The sequence below is a fragment of the Miniopterus natalensis genome, chromosome 4, assembly GCF_054644295.1.
Source record: "Miniopterus natalensis isolate mMinNat1 chromosome 4, mMinNat1.hap1, whole genome shotgun sequence".
Taxonomy (NCBI): Eukaryota; Metazoa; Chordata; class Mammalia; order Chiroptera; family Miniopteridae; genus Miniopterus; species Miniopterus natalensis.
Genome location: NC_142084.1, coordinates 70,200,883 through 70,227,286, shown reverse-complemented (window position 1 = coordinate 70,227,286; position 26,404 = coordinate 70,200,883). Strand labels below are relative to the sequence as shown.

General features: G+C 54.6%; 2 protein-coding genes across 4 annotated transcripts in view; both read left to right on the top strand.

Moving 5' to 3' along the window:
• BRD4 (bromodomain containing 4) overlaps positions 1-19,856 on the top strand; it is a 75,785-nt gene extending 55,929 nt beyond the window's left edge. For 2 of the 3 annotated variants that reach the window (XM_087816774.1, XM_087816776.1), the window contains 12 exons: positions 589-798; positions 1,382-1,581; positions 1,876-2,171; positions 3,137-3,247; positions 12,513-12,565; positions 12,699-13,065; positions 13,681-14,256; positions 16,802-17,182; positions 17,297-17,427; positions 17,538-17,743; positions 17,821-18,067; positions 18,345-19,856. In XM_087816774.1, coding sequence (XP_087672900.1) covers positions 589-798; positions 1,382-1,581; positions 1,876-2,171; positions 3,137-3,247; positions 12,513-12,565; positions 12,699-13,065; positions 13,681-14,256; positions 16,802-17,182; positions 17,297-17,427; positions 17,538-17,743; positions 17,821-18,067; positions 18,345-18,413 — 2,847 coding nt within the window. In that variant the 3' untranslated portion in view covers positions 18,414-19,856. The remainder of the gene's footprint in view (positions 1-588; positions 799-1,381; positions 1,582-1,875; positions 2,172-3,136; positions 3,248-12,512; positions 12,566-12,698; positions 13,066-13,680; positions 14,257-16,801; positions 17,183-17,296; positions 17,428-17,537; positions 17,744-17,820; positions 18,068-18,344) is intronic. The other variant, XM_087816775.1, reaches the window with a different exon arrangement.
• Positions 19,857-23,119: 3,263 nt separating this feature from the next.
• On the top strand, positions 23,120-26,404 carry EPHX3 (epoxide hydrolase 3). The gene is made up of 7 exons (XM_016209324.2): positions 23,120-23,388; positions 23,592-23,677; positions 24,046-24,203; positions 24,298-24,426; positions 25,234-25,337; positions 25,436-25,572; positions 25,662-26,404. The coding sequence occupies exons 1-7, from the start codon at positions 23,146-23,148 to the stop codon at positions 25,885-25,887; spliced, it is 1,083 nt and encodes a 360-aa protein (XP_016064810.2). The 5' UTR covers positions 23,120-23,145; the 3' UTR covers positions 25,888-26,404.

The following is a 26,404-nucleotide window of genomic DNA, read 5'->3' as shown; positions in this document are numbered from 1 at the left end:
ACATGCTATTTTCGCTGCTTGGTACACTTTCTAACCTTGTGGATCCCACCCCCTCCCTGAGGGAATATGAACTGGAGGTGAGCAGAGCCTCCTTTTCTGTTCACTGTTGTGTTCTGGTGCCCAGTCCCAGTATTCAGAAGGCTCCCTTGGGCATGTGCTGAGCCCCAACCTGACAGGAGCCTTAAAGCACTCTTTCTGTGGGTCCTGCCCTTATCCCACCATTTATCAAGGATCCCCAGACTGACATCCTAGTGGGCAGCTGCCTTCTGTGACCTACATCCTCTGTCCTTACCTAGACTATGTGCCAGGCTGATCAGGACCACCTTTCTCCTCAACATGAGATTTGAGAGGAGTGTTGGACTTGGTGTCAGGGAGCCCTAGCCAGTGTCTTGCCTTAGTGGCAAGGAGAGGTTACCATCTGTCCAGTTCTCTGACCCTGCCGCTTGCTTCCTATTGAGTTGATCCCAGCAGCCAGTGAGGCTATGGTGACACTGGGCCACGGCCCGGCCACCCCCTGCCCACATGCCTGGGGACCCAACAGCCCTGACGGGCATGGCTTTCTCCTATCCCCACCTCCCTACCCCCCAGGATGTATTCGAGATGCGCTTTGCCAAGATGCCAGATGAGCCGGAGGAGCCTATGGTGGCAGTATCCTCCCCTGCGGTGCCACCCCCCACCAAGGTTGTGGCTCCACCCTCATCCAGTGACAGCAGCAGTGATAGCTCCTCGGACAGTGACAGCTCAACTGATGACTCTGAGGAGGAGCGAGCCCAGCGGCTGGCCGAGCTCCAGGAGCAGGTGAGGGCATGACCACTTCCAGCCCCTGGAATCCATGAACCAGGCAGTCTCCCCCAGAGGTCTCCACGAGATGGTTGTGGCTCTGAGTTCTGGTAGGAGCAGAATTCCCAGTGGTGCCCTTGTGTTAGGTCATGGGCATATCGAACATACACATAAGTACACCGCTAGTGGAGGTGGGAGACGTGGCTGCTCTTTGGGCAGAGGCAAGGCTTCTGGGACTTTCCAGTGTGTAGGAGGAGGCCAAGCCAGGTTGTCCTGTCCATCTCTTCAGGGGCTGCATGGTTGCTCTGCTCCCTACAAGCTGGCCATTAGGCCTGTAGTGTCTATAGTCCTGCCAGTCTCCTAGGGACCCTCCTCCTGGGCCCCGGATGGCCAAAGGGCTCGACATCTTGTCAGTTTAGGTGGCTCCTCTGGGCACCTTTGGAGCCGAGATCCTGGGTGGGCATGGGCATTTTGGAAATCTGATGGGATGGCAGGTCACGGAGCTAAGTCCCGGCCCCCTCCTTCATCCCTGGGCCCTGATATTTGGGAGTCCTCACAAGACCAGGGTGACAGGTGTGTGTCTTGCCTGTATACTTCATAGCTCAAAGCCGTGCACGAGCAGCTTGCAGCCCTCTCGCAGCCCCAGCAGAACAAACCAAAGAAAAAGGAGAAAGACAAGAAGGAAAAGAAAAAAGAAAAGCACAAAAAGAAAGAAGAAGTGGAGGAGAATAAGAAAAGCAAAGCCAAGGAGCTTCCTCCCAAAAAGACCAAGAAAAACAACAGCAGCAACAGTAATACAAGGTCTGTGCCACCTGAATGCCCCAATGGGGACCTAGCCTGCCCCAGTCAGTGATCGCCTCTGCTCTTCTCCCAGGGATGAGCCTTTGGCATTCTCCAGGTTTGGGGAGAGAGGGAGGGTGACAGGTAGCACAGTACAGATGGCAAGGACAGCAGCCTCATTTCCTGTGAAGACCAGCAGGGTGGGAGTATGGAAGCTGCGCCCCCTCCCCCCCAATCCCTCAGTGAAGGCATGGAGTGGGTGCCCAGCTTCCCAGGGCACGCATTCCTGACAGCGTCTCCGTTGTCCCTTCATAGCAAGAAGGAGCCGGTGCCTGTGAAGAGCAAGCCCCCTCCAGCATACGAGTCAGAAGAGGAGGACAAGTGCAAGCCCATGTCATACGAGGAGAAGCGCCAGCTCAGCCTGGATATCAACAAGCTCCCTGGTGAGAAGCTGGGCCGAGTGGTACACATCATCCAGTCAAGGGAGCCCTCACTGAAGAACTCCAACCCTGACGAGATTGAGATTGACTTCGAGACCCTGAAGCCATCCACCCTGCGGGAACTGGAACGCTATGTCACCTCCTGTTTGCGGAAGAAACGGAAACCTCAAGGTGCCCTTGGGTTCTCATGGGGGTTGGGGGAGTCCTAGCCAAGGGAGGGTTGGCCAAGCTGCTTTCTCCTGCCCTTCCATCAGGGAGGCTCCTGTGGGCAACTCAGGTGACTCTGTCTTCCAGACTTGGCTTTTTCTATGATGATAAAATCTGTGTCCTTGACGTAGACACCTCTGGAGGATTGTGACATGGCACTCAACCCTAGGCTTTCAGTGCCTTTCTTTTCTGGCTGGTGGCCACCTGGGGCCTACCTGCACCTTGGTGTACTAAGCCTTGCTCTGAGCAGCAGCTGCTTTTGTCTTCAGCCTGTGCCATTGAGTCTTCCCCCGAAAAGACACACATACCACCCCCTCCCTCTGAGGGTTGAAGTTGGGAGAGTCTTTAGGGCAGCTCTACGCCTGTCTGCCATTCTTCTCTAGCTCAGCGTGGCCCCCCTCTCTTGGACCTTCCAGGCAGTCCTTTCATGTTATAAGTGCCTTGTCTTGGCTCAGCTTTTGTCTTAAGACCAGTAGGACTTAGGATCCATAGTATGGCATTGTATGCAGACTTCATCCCATCCCAGACTAACTCCAGGGGTCGTTGGGTCCTTTTCACCCACTGCCAGGAAAGTTACTGAAGGAGCCTTACCCCGATAGTCCTCATAGAAAATTTCCTCCTGCCTGTCTCTTAATCCTAATGAACTCTGCAGAGGGGATTCTGAGAGATTGGGTGGGGGTCGGGGTGGAAGGGTGAACAGCTTGAAATGTCAGTATAAGCCGAGTTTTTGTCTAGTGGGCAGTAGGTTAACATCTTATCACTGGGAAGCATGGGGCTGGTTGGGGTCTGAATGCTATCAGGGACAGCCCTCTGGCTCATGGGGCACAGACTGCCCCCTGGACCTTCCTCCAGGCAGTAGGGTACACCTGGGTTAAGAGCAGCCCTGGGATTGGGCCCTACCTAACGCAGTTCGTGTTGCTTTACTACAGCCGAGAAAGTGGATGTGATTGCTGGCTCCTCCAAGATGAAGGGCTTTTCGTCCTCAGAGTCTGAGAGCACCAGCGAATCCAGCTCCTCTGACAGTGAAGACTCCGAAACAGGTTAGGGTCCTACTCAGCATCTCGTCCCACTCCTGCCTGTGTTCAACACTACTTGTCTTATGTGACGTCATAAGAATTATGTGGCCACTGTTTTAACACTCTAACTGGGGTGGTGGGTAGCCCGGCACCCTGTTTTCTCCCTCTTGGCCTGGGCTAGGAGGAGGACACAAGTGGCTAAGGGTATTGACATTGTAGGACTAGGGTGGGGGGAAGCTGGTGAGGATATTGGGTGTTGGGGCCTGGGGTTGGCATTGATCCTAGTGTGACCCTACCCACTCCCACAGTCTTCCCTGTATCACAGTCACCTACAGTGTGGCCATCTCAGGTGATGTGCTTTGGTAGGTGTGAAGCAGCCTACTGTTGGCCCTGCTGATCCTGGCCTCAGGGCACTGCTTTGTTGACAGCTCCAAACACTTGGACCTGGTTATCCTAGCCTCTAACAGTACTTCTCTTTATGCTCTGTGGGCCTGCACATGTGCCCCACCTGAGCAACAGCTTCAGCCATGGGAGGTGGGGCAGGTAGAGATGCTGGGAGCTGCACAGTGGTGGGAAAGGGTGCCTTCCTCCAGCTCTTTGCTTTCCTGATGATATTCGGGAGCAGAAGCTCAGAGTAGCTCAGAGAGGCTAAGGAAGAAGCCTGTCAACTAGCCCGTGCTGTGAGATGGAGCCAGCCATTTCCATGGCGTGGCCACTGCTGAGCAGACCATCTGCAGACTACCTGAGAGCTGGTCCTGGGGGCCTCAGCATGTCCTTCCAGGCAGGCAGCAGTATACATGTCCATAGTGGGGAACGTGTTTTTGGACAACAGAGCATGTTCTTTTGTGGACCTGTCCTTACTCTGGTATTTTATTCTAACTGGAAATAAACCATAAGCTCTACTTAATCAATTCATGTAAATAATGTGATCTTATGGTACCAAGGAGGTTTGAGGATCATTTATAGCATCTGGGAAGAGTGATGCTGCTCTGAGGTGTGCATGCACAAGTCCTCATGTGGGCTCAGCCTGCTTCTGTCAGGGGAAGCTGGGGACCAGGGACCTCTGAGCCTTGTCATTGTCCCTCTTCCCTATTATAATAAGGGAACTAGACTGCCCAAGTCAGTGAGGGACTCGCCTTCACGAGAATTAGAGGGCACTGAGGGCTTCTCCCAGACTCCAAGTGCTAGGTTACCTCATTTTCAGTGGGCCCAAATGAGATGAAATTCATTAGGCCATGTTCTGTATATATTGAGCTACTACTGTATGCAGAGACTGGTATATGCAGTTTGCTGGCCACTTCTGTTGCCATCCTCTACCCTTTTTTTACTTTGTTTCTAACCATCACACACACACACACACACACGCACGCACGCACGCACGCACACACACACACACGCACACACGCGCACGCCCCGTTGCATTTTTATCCATCTACCTGCAGGGGGCACCACACCTCATGCTTGCTCTCAGGAAGGGCTGCCTGGCCAGGCTGCTGCCTTCTACAGGGTATATGGCTGTATTCTTGGGCTCAGTTAGCATTCTTGGTAGCAGCTAACTTCTCACTTTGGGTGCCAGCCACACCTTGGGTTTGCCTTCATTCTGATTCCCAGCAGGCTGTTCCTTCTACGGGGTTTTCATCCTTTCTCCTAAGGATTTGAGTGGTCAAAACAAAACACTAAAGGCTGAAATTGTCATGCGACCTAGTCATTAAAACAGCATAGCTTGCCCTAGTCGTTTTGGCTCAATGGTTAGAGTGTCAGCCCATGAACTAAAGGGTCTGAGGTTCGATTCCAGTCAAGGAGGGCACATACCTCAGTTGCAGGCTGGATGCCCTTCCCTGGTTAGGCAAGTATGGGAGGCAACCAATTGATGTGTCTCTTTCACATCGATGTTTCTTTCTTACCCACCCATCTTCCCCCTCCCGAAAAGCAGTGGAAAAAATATCCTCAGGTGAGGATTAAAAACAAAACAGCGCACAGCATGGCTGAGGGGGAACTGCTTTTGCTGAGGTGGCGCTTTAGAGGGGCTGTGACTGGCCTTTCCCTTGGCCCCCAAGCTCAGCAGGACCGCTCCAGGGCTCCCAAGTGCCCTGCTACTACCTTTGTGGGGCAGCCGCGACAGCATTTCCAACAGCTCTCTGCTGCTGCCAATATATTTTTCTTTATTTATTCCACATTTTTCCCTCTCTTAAAGAAAGTAGAAAGATTGTACAACAAGTAATCTGAGAGTCCTGGGAACAGCTGCCTTGGCGGGAAAGAGGGTGAGATTTACAGTCTCTGAGCTGCCAGCCTGCAGGCACTCGGGCTCTAGCTGTCCAGCCTGCCTCTGGCTTATTCCTCTCCCCATGCACCCTCCCCACCTTGGGTTTTGTGAATCTCCCTTTTGTCTTCTTGGTTCTGGCTTTTCTTTCCCATAAGTTTGCATTGGAAAGCTCTGGCATGGATCAGCAGGGGCTTCTGCTCTCAGGAAGGACCCACCTGTGGGTTTGTGCACTGTGGCTCAGACGCTTCAGGTCCCAAGGTGGGAGGGATCCTGTGACCCTGCACCACCGAATATAGCCATTACCACCCCATCCCTCACAGGAAACTGCACTCACTTCCTGAGCAGCTCTTCCAGCGTTTGCTCATGCTGGGTCCATGGAGCCAGACAGCCCTGGTTTCTGCAACCAGTTACAGGTGGTTCTGCCTGGGGGAAGAGGAGCTGGGATTAGAGTTATTTTCTTTGGTCTTTTGGGACTTAAATTGTTTTTCACTCCTTGGACTTTTGTTTCTGTTTGGATTGGAGCTGAAATTCCTGAAAGGGCCTATATTTCATCACTTGTATTAAATAAGGGTCAGTTCTGCTGATACAGCCCCAAGACACGAGTCACCAAAAGAAACTGAACAAAGGCACTAATTTTGGGTTACGCGTTGTACGTGGGCCCCTCTTCTGGCTGCTGTACACAGACAAGGATGGCGAGGACAGCTCGGGGCACAGGACTGGTCCTCAGGTCGTGTTGCAGTTCAGTGAAGCGGTGTATACTCACAGAATAGGGGAAGGGGTGCAGGCACTACTTTTCCCAGCCCAGCCCAAGGCCACCACATGTTCCCCTACTCAGCACACTGCTTTTGGCCTCTTCTACATCTTTTGAACCTGGGTTTAGTTGGGTTATGGTCTTCTGTTAAAAACAAGTCTAGCTAAAATCTGAATCTACTTGAGGGTTCAGTATTGGGAGGATGGGGTGGGCATAAGTCCCACCATCCACTGTCCCTACGGCATCTGTAGACTTTAGCTCGGCCGGCTAAAGGTGCCCTGGTTCCTCCTTTTCACTGCTGTTCCAGGTGGGCTGTAGCCTCCCTGACACCAGTGCTAGGATCATGTCTACCTGGCTCGTGGGGCCAGGGATGTCCTAGGATTCTTTATCCTGTTCCCCTCTATCACATTGCTGATGTCTGGCTCTTTCTGGGAGGGGGTAGACACACAGCTTATGTCCCTCTTATGAATAGTCCTTGTCTACAACTGCCAGGGCTGGGACCTGGGTTCAGGGAGCTGTGGGGTAGTTCTCTTGGGCTTGGCCTGGTCTAGTTGCAGCGGGAGCACAGTCCAGCTATTTTAGTCTCCTCGTTTCCTTTTCCCAGGATTGGAGCATGTGGGTGTTTTTAAATAGCTCCAGGGGGAAAAGGAATGCTTTATGTTTTGGAAAGATTTGAGCTGGAAAGTGCAGACAGAGGCCATAGGGCATTCTTCCCAGACAACTAGCCTCAGCTTCTGACCCATGGGGTCTCTGGGGGACTTGATCCCAGTTCGTTCTTGGGGCGTACTGCTGCCCACTCCAAGGGTATGCCACTTGTTCTCAGGGGAGTGGAGAGGCCCCTGGTGGGGGTGGGGAAGTAGGCAGAGACCTAGACGGCAGGGCTGTAGCCAATCTGCCCACACTGCCAGGTGACCCCTCACACACCCACACCCAGCTGGCGGAATTCTGGGGCGGGGCCAGCCTTGTGGAATGTGCCCTGAGAGGCTGCCCAGTGGGCGGGTTTTTCCCATGCATGCACTGGGAGACCATGGGAATGCAGTCAGTGTCAGTGCATCCGTGACTCTGGCAGAGGCATCTGCTCTGCTGTGTGGGTGGGAATGACCCCGTGCCTCTCCCTGGTCAAGGGGAGCTGAATTCCATGCCCCGGAAAAAGAAAGTACAACTTTCCCCCTGTCCTGTTTTTATTTTACTCAACTCCCCCCCTCCCCCCCCAACAGTGTCTATAACTGACTTTTCATAATTTGTTTTTCTTTTCCTTGGGGTTTGTAGGAATGCAGAAATGAGATGTTAGTTGTAGATGTTACACCTGAGAGCCCCTGTCTTTTCTTCCCTCCACCCAAGTCCTGAGGAAGGGCCGAGTCACCTTCCTCAGATGGACAAGGTGCAGCAAAGCAGACCCAGGGGGATAAGCTCAGTCAGTGGGTCCTGATGGCATGGCATACCAGGGAAGTAGGATAGGCAGAGTCCTCTCACATTAGAAGACTGGTAAAGGAGATGCTATCGGGCACTCAGGGTGCACATGGGACCCGTTTACTGGAAGCAGTTTTGTCTAGAAGCATAAACAGGCTTAGGTGGTTTAGGAGACATCCATGGCCCTTCTAAGGGGAAGGTGGGTCTGTCCCTGCCCTCAGCTGGCCAGGCTGGGGCAAGGGCTTCTAGGCTCCGGCGCAGTTCTCTGGTGCCCTGTCAGCGAGCAGGGCACAGGAGGCTGGCTCGGTCTGCAGTTCTTCTGTTCTTGTGACTTGGAACGGTACATTCCACACCATTTCTCTCACACTGGTTTCTCTCTCCCTCTATGTAGGTCCTGCCTAATCATTGGACACGGACTCTTAATAAAACGGTCTTCAGTTCCAGATTCCTTCCCAGCAAGCTCTAGCTTAAGTCCATTTTCTTCTGTGAAAGGGACAGGACTCCATCAAGTTATGGAATTCCTCAGAGCCCTGGGCCTGTCCCTGGGGTGCATTAGTCATGTCCATCAGAGCAGCACACGCCTAGTCCTGCCCCCGGGAAGGCTGCCTTGCCTGGCTGGCCGCCCGGGCCTCCTGTGTACAGACTGCCCAGCTGTCCCACCCAGCCTCTCCCTGGTCGTCTGGGCCCCTCTGGGTGGGTGGCATCTCCCAGAGAGTGATGACAATCTCCCTGCACACGTAATGCGTGTGGTGCTGCTCCATGTGCAAGGCCCCATCACAAGTATGTTTCCTCTCTCTTCATCGCTCTGTCTTTGTCTGGGACTCTGGATCCTAACCACTTCCCTCCTGGACCTGGCAGTGGCATTTAGCCCAGGGGAGATCTCATTAAGCATAAAAAAGAACACACTAACATCTAGAGCTTTCCCAAATGAAGAATGGGGGCTGTCCCTCAGCACACCTTCTTTCTAGTGGCCCACGTGGCTCCATTAGCCAGAGGCTATCACCAGCTATAGCTGATTGACAGTCCCCTGGAGTCCTATTTTTGTTGTTCCCATTGTTGCCTATTGGGCATTTTTCTAACTTCTTTGGCCTCTTCTCCTAAAGTTGCATAGAGAAAGGACCTCCTGGGCTGCCTTCTGTCCCTCCCAGGTGAATAGGAACAGGCTGCATTCGGCTTGCCAGTGGTGAGGGCATTTGGGGAGGATCGGCTGTGACCTGGCCCCTGGAGCCCATCATCCCTGCCCCCAGGGGCGTCAGGATCTGGGCTAGTGGGTAAGAAAGGGCTCTCAAAATCAGAGCACTGGACTGGTCCAGTGGTAAGAGTATCAGGGCCCTTGGGGCCAGCTCCCTGCATGTCTCTGAGGGACATGGCCAGTGTGAGCACCTGCCTATTTTTTAGTCTCCTAGGATAATGGCAGCTGCTGGGAGTTGGACAGGCCAAGGTGGCCGCATCATATAAGCCCTCTGAGAGGCGCTGAATAGGCTTTTTTGCTCTAAAAATAAATAGCGGCCCTTTTTTGGTCATAAATCTAGCATCTTAGCAGAAAACTGCCTGATGTGAAAAGTCCCCTAAGGAGCAGCATCTGCCATTAAGGGAGATTTTTTTTTTTTTTTTAATGTAGTTTGTGCATACTTCAAGGCCTCGCCATCTTCTGGCGTCTTGGAGCCAGCCTTCTGGAACTGGAAGCAGACTTGAGGAGGTACAGTTCACCATCAGCAGGCCCAAGCAGCTTTAACTGCCTCAAACTGTCCTTGGCCTTGGGTTCTAGCTTCAGCCTCCTACCCCCAACCTCTAGGGTCCTACTGTGATGCTCAGAGTCCCAGGCTACATTCTGGTCCTCTGGCCATTCAGCTTCCAGTCAAGCTCCATTTGCCAAACAGACTATTTTGAGTTGCCCTTTGGCCTGTGCCTGATGTGTTCCCAGTGCAGCTCTGCCTAGCTGAGGCCAGGGGGCTTCATGCCCAGAGATTCCCAAAGGACAGTTGGGAAGTGGCTGGCATTGTCTTTCTGGGAAGATTCTGACGTCTTGGAACAAATGGAGGCCTGGATTCCCAGTGTTGGCCTGTGTGATGCCCCACCCCTTCCCACGCTTGTACATGGGCTGTAGCCAGACTACAGGGTCCTTGCACCCTTGCTTTTCAGGATCCTGTCCTCCTCGCCTGTGGGTTTTCCATCTGGCAGAGAACTTGATCTTTAGACTTGAGCTCTCACCAGTGCCCCAAGAACAGAGCAGAGGGTAGTGCCCACTCTTTATTGAAGACCCCTGTGCTCAGGCAATGGGAGGTGCCATCTGGGCCTCAACTCACCAGCTGGCTTTGGGGCCTAAGCACTTGCTGAGGGGTAGGAGGCCCAGGTATCCACTGGTGCCAAGACTCCCTAGTTAGTTCAGTTTCGGGGCTTCCTCTTCCCTGCCCTTACCCTCCATCCTGTCTCCTTCCCTTGATTTGGGGGTGTGTGGGAGGAGGAATCAGTGTTTTAATCAGATTTTACAAAAACGTTTTAATTCTTTGTACAATTACCATCCTATGTAAAGATGACATTTGTGTTGAGTTCAAGATTTTCATGGAATAAAGATCACACAGTACTTGAGGCCATCTTCATGTAACCCTTTCCTAGAGAGTTTTGTGTGGGGGTGTCTTGGGGCTGGTGTGTCATGAAGCCGTGCACTTCTGTCTTGTCTTCCTACCAGTCACTCCAACATGAGGCTCAGGCCACATGAGCCAGATGCATTCTCCCAAACAGGTTCCAGCAGCCTTGGTCCCCACCACCACTCCTTTTAGCCCTCTGGTCCTGAAGGTATGCTTTGTGCCTCTAGCCTCTCTTCCACTCTAGGCCTGCCCTGCCTGGCACTGCCATGGAGCCCTGGAATATTCCCAGTGACCTTTCCAAAAAAGCCAAGATTTGTTCCCTGGAACTCCCAGGGTCCCATTGCACTTTGTCCCCATGAGTTTTCATATGGGTCTCTCTCTGCTCAGGACCCAAGGGAGATAGGACTCAGAGCCACAGTCCCTCTTGTATGGTGGGAAAAAGTGTTTCCCCAAGCACACAAGATGACAGACCACCCCACCCTGCCCAGCCCTCTCCCCATGACTGTTTTCAGAATTTACCCACTGGCCCCCAAAAGCATGACCAGTGTATGAGCAACCGTCCCCAGCCTCCCTCAACCTGCAGTTTCTGTTCATGGAATTGATACTGAGAGAGGATCCTGTCTGGGAGGAACACCCCAGCCTCTTCTACTTCTTTGGTGACCTCTCAGCACTGAGCTTTCTTCCAGCTTGTGCAGGGTCCCTTTGGTTCTGGACCCTAGCCTCTTCAGTACAGTGCTTCCCCTGGCCCCCTACCATGTAGCTGCCAGACCTTGTTGCCTTGATCCTGCAAACCGCCTAAACTGCCCCCTTTTGTATGTCTCACCCACAATAGTGTCCCTCTCCCCAAGTTTCCTACTATGACCCAGAGTCCTGAGCCCTGTCTCCTGGAATTTCTGGTGTCCCAGTTTGGGGCTGGGCCTATGATTCTCATGTCCCAGGTGTCCAAGTTGCTGCCACTTGTATGAGGATGTGTGTCTAGCTGCTGAGGTCTCTGTTGCTGTCTTGTCTCTCATATGGAGTGGTGAGCTCTTGCAGGGCACCAGGTCCCTTATCCCTTTGGGTGGCACATGGTACCCTGCGGCCATGCACTTCACAGAACCTTAGCATGGCACTTCGTGAAGCAGCTATGAACGGAGGTGGCCCTGCTTTGGGCAAAGCCTATGTCTTCTGACCCCAGCAGCAAGAGCCAGCACCCTGGCAAGGAGCTCGGGATGCCAGGCAAAGGTGACAGGAGTTCAAAAGGTGCTGTGGGTTTCAAGCTCCCACCCGATGGTTGCAACGTCGTCATTGCCTAGCCCATAAGCACTGGCCGGCCTGCTCTCCCTCTCTCTGGGGTTTGCATACCAGTGGAATTTGGCAAGGGGCATCCAGCTGGCAAGTTTATGCTGGCTCTTGCGTACTCACAGATGTGTCCACAGTGGCGGCAACAAGCTGTTGGCCTCTGAGGAGTCAGGGCACATACTGCCTTCTCCCTGCAGCACATCCACAGTAGCAACACTTGAGTTTTTCTGAGGCCCCTCTCCCAAGAGGAAGGAGAAGCTGCCCATGGCATTGAGCATCTCCCCATTTGCTCCTGGTGGTCCCTGGGAGGTTTGCTGGCTGGCCAGCCTCCTTCCTTTCTTCCCCTAATGTACTTACACTGTGGCCTTCCCACATGTCAGCACTCTCCTCACCTGCCCCATGGCTCTGTGGTCAGACCTTGGCCCAAAGCTGCACCACTATCTCACCCTAACTCAATATATTTGTCTCCCCCTGGAGAGATGGGAAGGAGTGCACCTCAAAGAGCACTGTCGTTGGAGGCAGCTGTGTGGCTACTTTACAACTGTGTGACCCAGCGCAAATCCCTTAACTTCTGAGCCTCACTTTGCTCATCTGTCAAATGTTTAGCTATTTAGAATGCCACAGTTGTTCCAAGACAGCAGGTTGGGTTGCAGACACTCAGGTTGTCTTAGTGACCTCTCACCAGAAAGTAACGGGAGACATTGGGCAAGGAGGTCTCCATAACTCAAACCCCAGTGCCCTGGGTATTATTCTTTAATGGCGCTGGGGTTGTGCAGGGAGACTTTTCAGGCATGGTACCAGCTAAGAAAAGTAGCAGGCAAATGAGTAGGTGACACTCCACATTGTCTTTTTCCCATGACGGACTCCCATACCAGACAGAATCCAGCCATTGTTACTGGTCCTTCTCCTGAACTCACCCTGTTTTCTCCTAATTCTGCATCCCAGGTAGTTCAGTCTTCTCCCCTGGGCCTCACTACCTTCTCTTTTCCTTCACAGAGATGGCTCCGAAGTCAAAAAAGAAGGGGCACCCTGGGAGGGAGCAGAAGAAGGTATGTGATTGCAGAGGTGTCTTCCCTCAGGGACGTGGTGGTCACCCACTTCTGTGGGCCCCGGGGGGACCCTGGGGCTGGCCTGGGGGTTTCTGCCTGCCTGACGTCAGCCTGTCTGTCTGTCTGTCTGCAGCACCATCACCACCACCACCAGCAGCTGCAGCAGGTCCCGGGCCCTGGGCCCCAGCAGCCCCCACCACCTCCCCAGCAGCCCCCACCACCCCCACCTCCGCAGCAGCAGCAACAGCCACCCCCACCACCCCCACCCTCCATGCCACAGCAGGCTGCCCCCACGATGAAGTCCTCGCCCCCACCCTTCATCGCCGCCCAGGTGCCCGTCCTGGAGCCCCAGCTCCCAGGCAGCGTCTTCGACCCCATCGGCCACTTCACCCAACCCATCCTGCACCTGCCGCAGCCAGAGCTGCCCCCTCACCTTCCCCAGCCACCCGAGCACAGCACTCCGCCTCATCTCAACCAGCACTCAGTGGTCTCTCCTCCAGGTGAGCTGTGGCCATGGCCACCCAGGTTCAGGGAGACTCCTTCCCGCCCTGGTCTCACCACTCTGCAACTGGGCACTCAGGGCAAACTTCGGAACCCATCTCAGCTTCAGTAGTTTCTAAGGAGATGTCGGTGGCTTCCCAGGGCCATGTAGAAATTACACAAGACAACTCAGGATAGCCTTTGCAGAGAGTTACTGCTTTGATACAGAAGATACTAAGTCATTTGTGCTGGGTCAGACATTATCAGGTGAAAAAGGATGTGCCCCCTCTGTAGCTTCCAATTAAGAGTGGGGAGAGACACACTTATCCCAGAAAGGAAGGTTAGACAGGCATTCTGGACATGCCTGCTCTGAGACTTGAAGGGCAAGTGTGAAGACAGGGAACAGCTGCAAAAAGGGAGAGAAGCGGGAGGTGCAGGCCACCTGTCAGGGCAGTGCTGGTGAGGGCCCAATCCTATAGACCTTCCTGGCAACTGTCTTTATTCTGGAGATGGAGAGAAGCTGAGGAGGTCGGGGAGAGAGTGCTTGTTAGAAATGGGTAGAAGGTCGTGATGGAGTAGAAAGGTCAGGTTGGGGAACACGGAAACCTCACCGCCACACTGTTGTATCCTTCTAGCTTTGCACAACGCGCTGCCCCAGCAGCCATCGAGGCCCAGCAACCGAGCCGCCGCCCTACCCCCCAAGCCTGCCCGGCCCCCTGCTGTGTCACCCGCTCTGGCCCAGCCGCCCCTGCTCCCACAGCCCCCCATGGCCCAGCCACCTCAAGTGCTGCTGCAGGAGGAAGAGGAGCCACCCACCCCACCCCTCACCTCCATGCAGATGCAGCTCTACCTGCAGCAGCTGCAGAAGGTGCAGCCCCCCACACCTCTACTCCCTTCCGTGAAGGTGCAGTCCCAGCCCCCGCCCCCCCTGCCACCCCCACCTCACCCCACTGTGCAGCAGCTGCAGCAGCCACCGCCGCCTCCACCGCCCCCACAGCCACAGCCACAGCACCAGCCGCCCCCCCGGCCTGTACACATGCAACCCATGCAGTTCCCAACCCACATCCAGCAGCCCCCACCCCCCCCAGGCCCACAGCCCCCCCACCAGCCCCCAGGCCAGCAGCCACCCCCACCACAGCCCGCCAAGCCTCAGCAAGTCATCCAGCATCACCCTTCACCCCGGCACCACAAGTCGGACCCCTACTCAACCAGTAAGTGGCCCCTGGCTTCTGGGCTCCAGGGAGGCTGGTACTGGGTCCAGGGTTTTGTCCTTGAGCAGCCACGCAGGTCAACTGCTTCAGGCTGAGGTTGGAGAGGGGTGGCTGACAAGGTGTAGGTGCTTCGTGCAGTGTCTCTGTCTTGTGTGTCTTGCTTGCAAGCTGAGATGACCAAGAATATGGCCCTCACTGGCCCTTTTCTTGGAACTCAGTCAAGAATGTTATAGTGCGTCGTGATTCTTGCTAGGTGGGGAAGCCAGAAATCTGGGCAGGCATTTAATCTACCTCTGGCACTGGAGCAGACTTCCTGGAGGAGGTGGCCAGAGGATGAGCAGGAGCTAGTTGAACAAACAGGGTGGGGATTAAGTTCCAGGCGGATCTAGGGGCAGGTCTGGGCAGTTGGGGCTGTTTGAGAACCTGCAGGAACAGGTGCTTAGCTCTTGGTGTCATGAGGCCCATCTGGTGGAGCTGGGACCATGTCAGGGAGAATTAGGCTGAAGCTCAAAGGTTGTGTGCGTCCCACCTTCCCCCAGAACCATTCCTGTCTCCTGCTGTTTGGTCCAGGCTGCCCTTTTTTCCTCACAGCATTGGTCAGGCCATGCCCTCGTCTTTCTTGGGCATTTGTTATTTAAATGTCTATAAACAAAACATTCTGGCCAGCCCTAGATGCCTTGTGGTATAGTGACATGCAAGGGTTAGAGTTGAGGTCCCTGGTCTTGGCAGTGTAGACCGATGTCTGGCTTGGGATACAGCAGTGCTGCTTACAAATTGAACAGGCCATAATTTTGTGTCATGACAGCTCCTAAACCCAGCAAAAGCTGCCAGGTGCCAAGGGGATTGATGCAGCCCTAGGCCAAGAACAGCTGGCTGTCCTCCCTGGGAAAGACTGGTGCTGGTCCTGGCAGCCATGCAGCTGTGCCTCTTCCCACCCTTCAGCAAGACCAGGCTTCCAGTAGTGATAGGTGATGAGATACCTTCAGAACAGCCAACAGTGGGGGCAGGGCAGGGCAGGTCCCCTCTGGTCACCTGGGTCCATATCATCTTGAGTTCCCATGGCCAGGGATGGTCGCGGGGAGCCATGTGGATTGGAGCCCAGCTAGGGCTTTGGGTCAAAGGCTAAGTCATTGGAATCCTAAGGAACGCAGCAGACATCCCTGGGCGCTGGGCCAGCTCTCAGGCACCGCCAGTGGGTCTCCCCTCCAAGTGGTGGTGGAGGAAGCCACAGGCAGGCAGGTGATTCCTACAGATCATAGGCCTGAGAGCCTGCCATCACCCTGGTCAACCTCAGGTGCTCTCTAGAGAGCCACCCCAGGCAGAAAGCTGTCACCATCGTGTGACTGTGTGGCTGGCTGGCTAGCTGACTGGCAAACCTGGACCAGGGCCATCTAGCACTTAGGTTGGCAGAGGCAGCCACATGGGGCTGGGAGCCAGAGCACAGGGACAGGCTGGTTCTTGCCACCATGTCATATCCAAACAGCTTTTCTGACTCGAGAGAGTACAGGGGAATCATTTATGGTCAGCTCCAGGCACCACTAAAATGGACTCCTCTGCCCAAGGGACCTGTGGAGGGCCTAAGGGTGTTTCTACTGGCAGATGGTGGCAGGGCTGGTATGCCGAGCCCCAGTTAGGTGGTTCACTATAAGGCGTGAGACAGGACCAGGAGCACAGGTGCTGCAGAGCGGTGGCTTTCTTTTGTGGACAGTGTGGCTTGTCCCATGGTGGAGCTGGCCCAAAGACATGTGAGGACTTCAAACAGGAGGGTGTCCCCTTGCTGGGGTGGATGGAAGACTTGAGGGCAAGATTTGGTGGCTCCCTCAGCCACCCAATCTTGAGGGGCTGGCCCACTGTGATCTAGGGCTGTTTCCTCACTAATGAAGCTAAGGTATCAGGCTTCAGTGCCTGGCCACACCTTTCCCAGGGTCCAATAGTGGGGCTTTCTGGGCTCCTGCTCTGTGCAGGGTGCTTGTACCCTGTGACTGCCTGGATTCCCCCACCTACTAGTTGGATAAAGATAGGTGGGCTTGCCCACTTCCTGTAAGAACCACAAGCTCAGGACCTGTTCTAATTCTGCTATGGTGCAGGCCAGTTCCAGGCTAGCCCTAGGCCCAAAGGAGTTGTCTAGGCAGGCAGGCCGGCTAGACAACTAGTACCACACGGGGACAGCTAGTACCCAGGCTGCCTGCTCTGTGAGGTTATTGATGTGCCTTGCATTTAACCCAGGCATTGCCATAGAACAATCTGGAGAGCTTTTAAAAAGTACTCAGCCCCAGACCCCACCTGGGACCAAATATATCAGGTTATGCACTTCTCAAAGCTTCCTAATGATTCTGACACATAGGTTTTAATCACTGGGACTGAGCGCATGGCTCTACAAAGCCCTGCTCCATGCTGAGCTCAGAGCCTGACTGAGCAGGTCCACAGGCCCCCTGTGGCAGGGCTTCCATGGTGGGGCTCCCATTGGGTTAAGGGGCCAGACTGGACCCAGGAATAGCGGCCTCCACACCAGTCCAGCTAACGTACTCCTTGTCCCCTCTCCTAGGTCACCTCCGCGAAGCCCCCTCCCCGCTTATGATACATTCCCCCCAGATGCAACAGTTCCAGAGCCTGACCCACCAATCGCCACCCCAGCAAAGTGTCCAGCCGAAGAAGCAGGTAAAGAGCAGGGCTGGGCCTCGGCCCCCAGGGCCAAGCACGGGCCAGGGCCAAAGCCGCCTGCCCGCCTCACCGGCCGCCGTGCCTGTGCCGTCCCAGGAGCTGCGAGCGGCCTCTGTGGTCCAGTCCCAGCCCCAGCCCCTGGTGGTGGTGAAGGAGGAGAAGATCCACTCACCCATCATCCGCAGCGAGCCCTTCAGCCCCTCGCTGCGGCCGGAGCCCCCCAAGCACCCGGAGAGCATCAAGGCCCCCGTCCACTTGCCCCAGCGTGAGTGTCCTCTCTACTCCCTGCCAGGGCTGAATGTGAGCTGCTTATGGGCCAGCAAGCCCATCTTGCCCACCCAGGTGGGGGACCCGGGCCCATAGGCTATTTGTGTTCCAGGGCCAGAGATGAAACCTGTGGATGTTGGAAGGCCTGTGATCCGGCCCCCTGAGCAGAATGCGCCCCCACCAGGGGCTCCCGACAAGGACAAACAGAAACAGGAGCCGAAAACACCAGTAGCACCTAAAAAGGTAGGGTCATTGGGCCCACAAGTGCTCCTCACTCCCCACCCCCACCCCAGGGAGGTGTCCACATGGCAGCAGGGCCCCCTCACCCACCCGGTGGTCTCTCTGCCTCACAGGACCTTAAAATCAAGAACATGGGCTCCTGGGCTAGCCTGGTGCAGAAGCACCCCACCACCCCATCCTCCACAGCTAAGTCATCAAGTGACAGCTTTGAGCAGTTCAGACGTGCTGCCCGTGAGAAAGAGGAACGTGAGAAGGCCCTGAAGGCGCAGGCTGAGCATGCAGAGAAGGAGAAGGAGCGACTACGGCAGGAGCGCATGAGGTGGGCACGGGCTCCTCGGGCGGGGGCTCCTGGGGAGTCCCGGGCCCCAGGCTGACCTGGAGCCCTGCTCTGCTCAGGAGCCGTGAGGATGAGGACGCACTGGAACAGGCCCGGCGAGCCCACGAAGAGGCACGCCGGCGCCAGGAGCAGCAGCAGCAGCAGCAGAGGCAGGAGCAGCAGCAGCAGCAGCAGCAACAACAGGCGGCCGCAGTGGCCGCAGCCACCGCCGCCCCCCAGGCCCAGAGCTCCCAGCCTCAATCCATGCTGGACCAGCAGCGGGAGCTGGCCCGAAAGCGGGAGCAGGAGCGAAGGCGCCGGGAAGCGGTGAGTCAGTGGCCCTGGTGGGGAACCCCAGGGCAGGAGTCCAGCCCCAAAGGAGTTGGGAAAGGGGACCCTGAATCCAGAGAGGGGTGGGAGTGTCACTCTGAGAAGTGGGGCAGGCAGGCATACCATCAGGTGGATGCTTGGAGCAGTGTGCCTGCTTGTTTGACACCTGCTGGCCTCTGGGCCACGAGGTTCCAAGGAGTGGGCCCTATGGGAGCAGCCGATACTGGAGCAGTGGGAGTTCTCTCCCTGACTCCTTCCCTCCTTTTCCCTCCAGATGGCAGCTACCATTGACATGAATTTCCAGAGTGACCTATTGTCAATATTTGAAGAAAATCTTTTCTGAGACCACCTAGGTGACTTCTGACTTTGATTTTCTGGCAAAAAGTTGACTCTACATAGTGTTAGGGGCGGCAGCAGAGGCGGTAGCAGTGTCCATGACCTGTCTCCGGACCTGGCCCTCGTGCATGCTATGCCGGGGCAGGCCTGACGGGCAGCTAAGGACTGCAGAGCCGTCTGCCTTACAGCCAGCCAGACGTCCTGACACCCTCACAGAATATCAGCTCAGAGCACGTCTCACCACGAGCAAGTGTCGGCTAGACCCAAGTCTGCGTCCCCGCGTGCGGGCAGAGGCCCTACTCTCCGCCAAATGTCTACACAGTATACACAGGACACCGTCGCTGCCGCCACCATGACTGGTTTTCTGTCCCCGAAAACATGACGTTCATGACGTCCTGCCTGCCGGGAGTCCTTCCCCACACCCCAGCCCCAGATGCCTGACCCCAGGACAGCAGGGCAGGCCCTAGTGAGCTGGAGGCGGAAGAGGGCACCGGCCCACCCCCTTGCTGGCACTGACTTTGCCTTGAACAGATCCCACCCCTACCCTCCCCCCACAAGCCTTTAATCGAGAGCCGCTCTCTGTAAGTGTTCGCTTGTGCAAAAGGGAATAGTGCCGTGGAGGTGTGTGTGTGTCCATGGCAATCCAGAGCGAGGTGACTGTCACGTGCGTGTGGGCCAGCCTCGCCTGGTGAATGAGGCCACCAACCAAAGTCAGTTCCTTCCCACCTGTGTTTCTGGGTTTTTTTTTCTATATATATATATATATATTTTTTGTTGGATTCTATTTTATTTTTAATTCTCTCTTCTCCTCCAAACACAATGGCACTGCTTATCTCCAAAACGGTGTAATCCTCTCCTCATTGGGCAGCAGTTGCCACCGCGCTGTGGGTAGTGTGTGACTGTGGCTGTATAGTGAAACATAGTTGGCATATCTTTATTTGAAGTTGGTGACTGCACCGAACTGGTGTAAAAAAACCACAAAAAACCACAAAACACAAAAAAACTGCCTACATTGTACTCAGTTTCAAACTTTATTAGTCTATTTTTAATTATAAAACCAGAAAGCTGTGTTTTCTTTTCCCAGCCCCATTCATTGGCTTCTTTGTTTTTTAATGTTAAATCTGTTTGAGTTGTTTTTTTACCAGAAAAGGAAGGGTCAGGCCAGGGCTCACGGCAGTGCCAGGGCCACAGACTGAGGCAGAGGCTCCAGGCCCGGCACCAACCCAGTGCTTGCCCTCCCAGCCAGCTGCCACTTCCCCCACTTTTTTTTAAGTTTTATAATTGGAACCCTTGGTGAGGTTACGCGTGCCATGAGAACCCACTCTACACCTCAACACTGGTGCCTCAGTGTTGGCCATACTCTGGAGTCAGTGACTGGTTTGACTTTCATACAGTGAATATGCATTTGGTCTGTACTGATCATGGAATAAACACATCTCTCTTTTTTTAATGCTGGCGTCTCCCTGACATTTCTTTGTGAACCTCCTGTTGTCTAGGGTAGGCCCAGGAGTCTCTGGACCCCAAATCATGTCTGTATAATAACTCCCACCAGGGGTCACCTAGCTTATTTCCCATGATCTGTCCCTGCCGTCCTAAGCTGAAGCTGACAGGGAGCCCAGATACCCATTCCTTCCTAGGCAGGGAAGCCGTGCTCCAGCAGAACCTGGCCAGACTCCAGACAGTATTCTCCACTCTCCTACATCCTTGTCCCCCACTCACCAGGGGATTTGGTCAACTTCTCTCATCTTGCCTCCCTCTACCTAATTCCTTTCGTTTAAGCTCAGGGTTACCAGATATTCTTAGATAAGTGTACATCTTCCCAACTAGGATCCTCCCTCACATGCAAATGAGCACCCACACATTTCTGCCAGAGAGAACCCACCAGGTGGCCATCCTGGGTGCCCATCAGTAGCGACAAGGTAAGCTCAGTACCCAGGAGCAGGCCCTAGGATGTAAGATGAAAGTATATCACTTATATGTATGCACAGATACTGACTGAAACATTTCTAGCACTGTTTATTAACCTATATTCCCCTTTTTTAACTAGAAAGGCACGGTGTATTGTGTTTGGGATCTCCCAAACCTCCCTGTTAGGTGTAGTTCGGCATCCAGCCAGAGCACCACCACCACCACCCCTCTGCAAACCTGCCCCCACCTTCCAGGCACTTCCTCACATACCACTGTGCTGGTTCAAGTACGACTTATATTTTGGTTCTTCGGAGTATTTTCTATCCCATCCCACACCCTCATTTTTGTTCTGTGTTTTGTTCCGAAACTTCCCCAGGCCAGGTCCGACTGGAGAAATGGTTGTCTACACCTTCTAAAGAGTGAATTCTGCCATGGCCCTCTCCACACCTCCCTCATAGGTGTTTCTCTAACTGGGTTGTAATTAGAACTTGGATCTATTTAATTTCTCTGGCCATTCCCCAATCCTTCCCACAGTACGAGAAATCTTAGTCTTATAAAAGAGTGAGAGGTGTATACAAGCCCCCACTGTACTGTATGCACGGATCGCTTGGCCAATAATTATGTCAGTGAATCTGAGACTTGTATTAAACACTTTAGACATTTGTAGAAAGGAATTCGTAGACTTTTCACTTATATACTAAAGGTTTTTTTTTGTGCAGTTCTCATTGCAAAAATAAACATTTGTACTGAATATAAAATTACCATCCTGTGACTACTGCTGTCTTTTTGTTTGAGGGTAGAGCTGGGGGTTGGGGGTGGGGATGTGAGAGTCAGTGTTGTGTAGCAGAGGAAGAAGGAATGTCCCCAGATGCCCACCAGCCATGCAGATTAGAGAACTCAGGAGGGATACCAGAGTTGTCAAGTGGTCGAGAGAATTGACTTTATGGAAAGTAAAAGAAACCAAATCTATGACAGGCTAATCATGCAAGGGAAAAAAGGTACGTTAAGTGCAGGGAGAACAAATGTTTGTACAGCTCAGGCAGTGTAATCATAGCTACTTAACTGAGTGCATTGTTTACTGAGGCCAAACCACATAAACCACTATTCCCCTTTAAGTAGCAACTCAGGGACTTAATTATGGTCCCAGGACAGTATAATGTTCAGTGTTGACAATACAAAGGTAAGGTTAACAGTGGAAGGTGGAAGGAGGCCGAGAGATGACAAAAGGGATGAGTGGAGTGTTTCAAGTTAGAAGAACCAATAGAAAAACTACAGACGGAAACAGCATGTCCAGTTGTGGTGACATGATAAGAGTCAATGGATAATATCCCAAATTGCTAATCAAGAAACTGGCACATTAAGAGATACCTAGGATACCAACAGAAAGCTATGAGCGTTCCAATGACTGCCGAAGGGCAGGAGAGATGGAACCCAAGATTGCTCCTTTTCTCAAAATCCTGGATTGCTCTTTAGCCAGGCGTATGACTTCAGGCACATGGCTTAATCCCCAAATTGCAGGTTCGTGGTTTCGTAATACAGTGGTGTGATAATAGTACTTACACATAATGGGGTTTTACAAGGGTTAAATAAGTGACTGAGATATTCACGATCTTGGGGGAAGGTTGCAAAATGAGGTGGAAGAAGCCTCTCGCCCGGCCTGGCCCTGCTTCCTCTTCCGGCCACAGTCCCAGTGACTCCACAGGCCGGGTCCTCCGAGGGGCCAAAGTATCTTCTCCAACGCTGGCAGCTACCGCGGAGCCCGAACTTCACCTGCGGATTGGCTCTCGGGCAGGACCTGTAGCCAGCACTCCAAAGTGACCGCTGCAGTCCAATCACAGCTGTGCAGGGGCGGGTCGACGGGCCCACTGGCCAACTGGAGGCTAGCGCGGGGTCGAGGCTGCAGGACGCGCCGTTGGAACCAGGGCTAGGTGAAGGCGCTTGTTAGGTCTCTCGGAGCCAGGGCGAGGGGTGAGCCGCGCGCTCCAGGTCGGGGAACTCCCGGGAGGCTGCGGCTGGGGCTCCCGAGGCCTCCTCAGGCCGCGGCAATCGCCCGCGCTGCCCTCCTAATCTCTGCGGTGGCACAGTCTGCCCCACCCTCCCATTTCCGAGTCCTCTCGACCCGCCATATTGATTCCTGGCACCGCCCCCTCGTTTCATTGGCCCAGATCCAGGCCTGCCCCCAACTCATTGGCCCAGCCCTCTCGCTCAGTCCTTCTCCATCCAACGTTAGACCCGCCTTCTCTGGCTGCGCCTTCTCTCTGCCCACACCCCTAAGACGCGCCCCCAACCCTTACAAAGCTCCTGGGCCAGGTTGGGCCCACCCTTCCGGCTCGTAGGCCACACCTACCCTTCAGAGCCCCGCCCTTCGCTCCAGGTTCCTCCCGTTTCACCCCGGACTCCCCCTCTTTCCAGGTCGTGCAGAACTTTAGTCTTCCTCTAGAGTTTAAACCCTCACACACCTGCTGCGAGAGTCCTACTAGGCCACGCCCACTTATTAAGCCACGCCCACCGCTTTCGCACCCCTTCGCTCCAAGGTTCCTCCCCACCCACCGAAGCCTGGTCCTCGCAGGCTCCATCCCAGCACCCTAGCCTGGTTCCCAGTGGCCGTCGCGCCCAGGTGTTCACCTGGCACTCAGGTAAGTTGTGTGCGGTGGCCGTTTTGTCCTGAGCCACCCGTCCTTCTCTCCGTGCGTTCCGCAAGCCCCGACGGCACGGAGGGACCCCAGGCCAAAGGCGGTGGGCTACGCAGCCCGGACCCCGCCTCACCCCTGCTGCTCGCGCCCCTGGCCGAGAGCCCCGACGGCCGCACGGTTGTCCCAGGACGCGGAGACATGCCGGAGCTGGTGGTGACAGCACTACTGGCGCCGTCGCGCCTCACTCTGAAGCTGCTGCGCGCCTGCATGTGGATCCTGGTGTTCACCGCCGCGCTGGTGGCCGCAGTGGTCTATGGCTGCATTGCGCTCACACACGTGCTGTGCCGGCCGCGGCGCGGCTGCTGCGGGCTTCCCCGGCGCACCCCACCCGCCTGCTTGAGCGACCCCGCGCTAGGAGAGCACTGCTTCCTGACACTCAAGGTGAGTGCGCTGAGCTCCCTCGGGGTTGCGGGCGTCGAGCAGCCGGAGAGGTGGGGCTGTGGCATGGTGAGCTGAGTGCAAATGTTTGAATCCAAATCTAAGCCTCACAAGGCCGGGACGGAGTCGGGAGGGGGTGTTGGAAGGGAGGGTTTCAAGCACAAGGAAGAGGATTTTCCCCAGATCTCATACTGTGCCTCCCCCAGAGCTCCGGCCTGCGCCTGCACTATGTCTCCGCTGGACGCGGCAATGGGTCCCTCATGCTTTTTCTGCACGGCTTCCCCCAGAACTGGTATGTCTGAGGCCCAGAGGCCTGGGTGCACGGGCTGTGGGAAGGTGTACCACCAGGGTACCCAGCAGAAAGGATGAGGGCTGGGTAGACTGGGGCGCAAAGATATAGGGCCCAGATGGGGCGCTGTGGGACAGAGGTCTATACAAGGACCCAGGGACCAGACGCCCTAAGGGATGAAAGGAATCTGTTAACACTGCCGGTGATCCAGGGCCCAGTAACCTCGCCTTGGGCCTGGGGTTCCCCATCCTCCTTTCTGAGAAATCCAGAGTAGGAAGGTGGGGTAGCTAAAGGCCTCTACTGGGTGTAGGGCGGAGGTGCAGCTTGGGGACCCTGACTCAACGTCCCTCCCTCTTCTGCCTGCTTGGCAGGTTCTCCTGGCGCTACCAGCTCCGGGAGTTCCAGAGCCGCTTTCATGTGGTGGCTGTGGACCTGCGTGGATATGGCTCCTCCGATGCACCCAGGGATGTGGACTCTTACACTGTCGACTTGCTGATGGCGGACATCCAGGATGTCATCCTGGGCCTGGGTGGGGATATGCCCCTATCCTAGCCCTGGCCTCTCCCACCCCTGACTCACCTCTGCCTGGTATCTCATTTACTCCATTTCCTCTGATCCCCCAGGTTACTCCAAGTGTATTCTTGTGGCCCATGACTGGGGTGCACTCCTAGCCTGGAATTTCTCCATCTACTACCCATCCATGGTTGAACGGATGGTGGTGGTCAGTGCTGCCCCCATGTCGGTGTATCAAGGTGTGTCAGGGAGTCCAGGACACTGGGATGTGTCTGTTTGAAGGGGTGTGTGTTTGTGTCTACATTTCTCCACCTACCAGTCAACACTCCAGGGACTGGGGGCTCAGCAGTGAACCTGGGTCCCTTCCCCTGTGGCACTCCCAATCTTAACCTTCACAAGCCTCCTAGGCTTATGAAGGAGTTATTATCCCCATGGTCCAGTTGGGGAAACTGAGAGAGGTTAAATGGCTTTCTTCTAGCAGTGAAGGCATAGGTAACTAAGCAAATACAATTAGCATAAGATGCCATCTCTGACTACTCAGTGTTCATCACATCACCTGATTTTAATTCCCAGGGTTGTAATCATAGCTGCATGCTCATTCTCTCTCTCCTCTCTCTCTCTCATTGTTGTTTCTTGCCTGTCTCCATCTCTAGACTGTCAGCTCCCTGAGGGCAAGGGAGTTTTATCTGTCCCGTTCACTACTGTGTCTCCAAAGTCTAGAACAGGGCCTGGTACATAATAGGTGCTCAATAAATATTTGTTGAATGAAGGAGGCCTGGGCAAGGGAAGCATAACAGTGGCTGTGGGGGCTCCCAGAAGCTGCAGAGGGAGGTCCCCACTTCTGTAGGTACAGTGACTATTCAGCAGGGAGGGAAGCTGATGCCAGGGTGAAGGTGGATGTCAGGTATCTTCACAGGCTCAAGCAGGCAGCAGTTGCATTCCTGAGTGTTGGTACATCTGTATGCCTAACTAGGGTGTGTATAGGGATGCAAGGGTGTGGAGCCACCCCAGGCCCAGGCCTCATGTCTGCATTCCCCTCTCCCTAGAGTACTCATTGCGCCACATTGGCCAATTCTTCCGTTCCAACTATGTGTTCCTGTTCCAGCTTCCCTGGCTGCCGGAGAAGTTGCTGTCCATGTCTGACTTCCAGGTGAAGTGGGGTGAAGGCCCAGAGTAGGGTGGATGGAGGGTAGTTGGTTGCATCTGGGTAGACTGAGAACTGAAGCCAGAGTCTTGCTGTGTTCCCAGATCCTGAAGACCACCCTCACCCACCACAAGAGGGGCATTCCACACTTAAACCCCAGTGAACTTGAGGCCTTCCTTTATGACTTCTCACAGCCCAGTGGCCTCACTGGGCCCCTCAATTACTACCGAAACATCTTCAGGTAAGTCCAGACTCAGGCAGAAGCTCAGGAGAGTTGGTGGGGAAGGGGATGGGGCCAGCCATCCTTCTGCCTGTCTGTCTTGGCCATAGGAACTTCCCTCTGGAGCCCCAGGAGCTGGCCACGCCCACCCTACTGCTGTGGGGGGAGAAGGACACCTACTTCGAGCAGGGGCTGGTAGGAGCCATCAGCAGCCGTTTTGTGCCCGGCCGGCTGGAGGCCCACATCCTTCCAGGCGCGGGGCACTGGATCCCACAGAGCCACCCTGAAGTAATGCACCAGTACGTGTGGGCCTTCTTGCAAGACCTGCTGCACTAGTGGCCCTCGCTCGCTGTCCTGAGTATACCTGGGAGTCCATACTGCATACGTACACAGGTGCCCTCCTGGATCATGCATAGATTTGGAACTCCTAGATCTCACATAAGTGCATCTGTGGGTGCCCTGGGGCACACCAACCAATATACTCACACAAGCATGAGTGTGCACATGTGAGCAAGCATTTTGACCCCAGGAAACCAGGGATGCCTTTACTCTATGGAGCTAGATGCTGAGTGTTCTCTCTCCCTTCCCTGGGGCCTCAGTTTTCTTGCCAAAATCAGCCCCGCCAAACCATGAACTCTGACCTTCCTGTTCCTGGCTTCTACCTCCAGTCTGGGTCTTCAGCTAAATGCTGCTTTGTCCAATACAGTACTGGTAGTCACATCTGGCTACTTCCATTTAATCACAAATTAATTAAAATTAAGTATGATTAAAAATTCAGTCCCTCAGTCACACTAGCCATTTTTCAAGGGTTTCAGCATAAAAAATTCTATTGGACAGTGCTGATGAGGGTGTT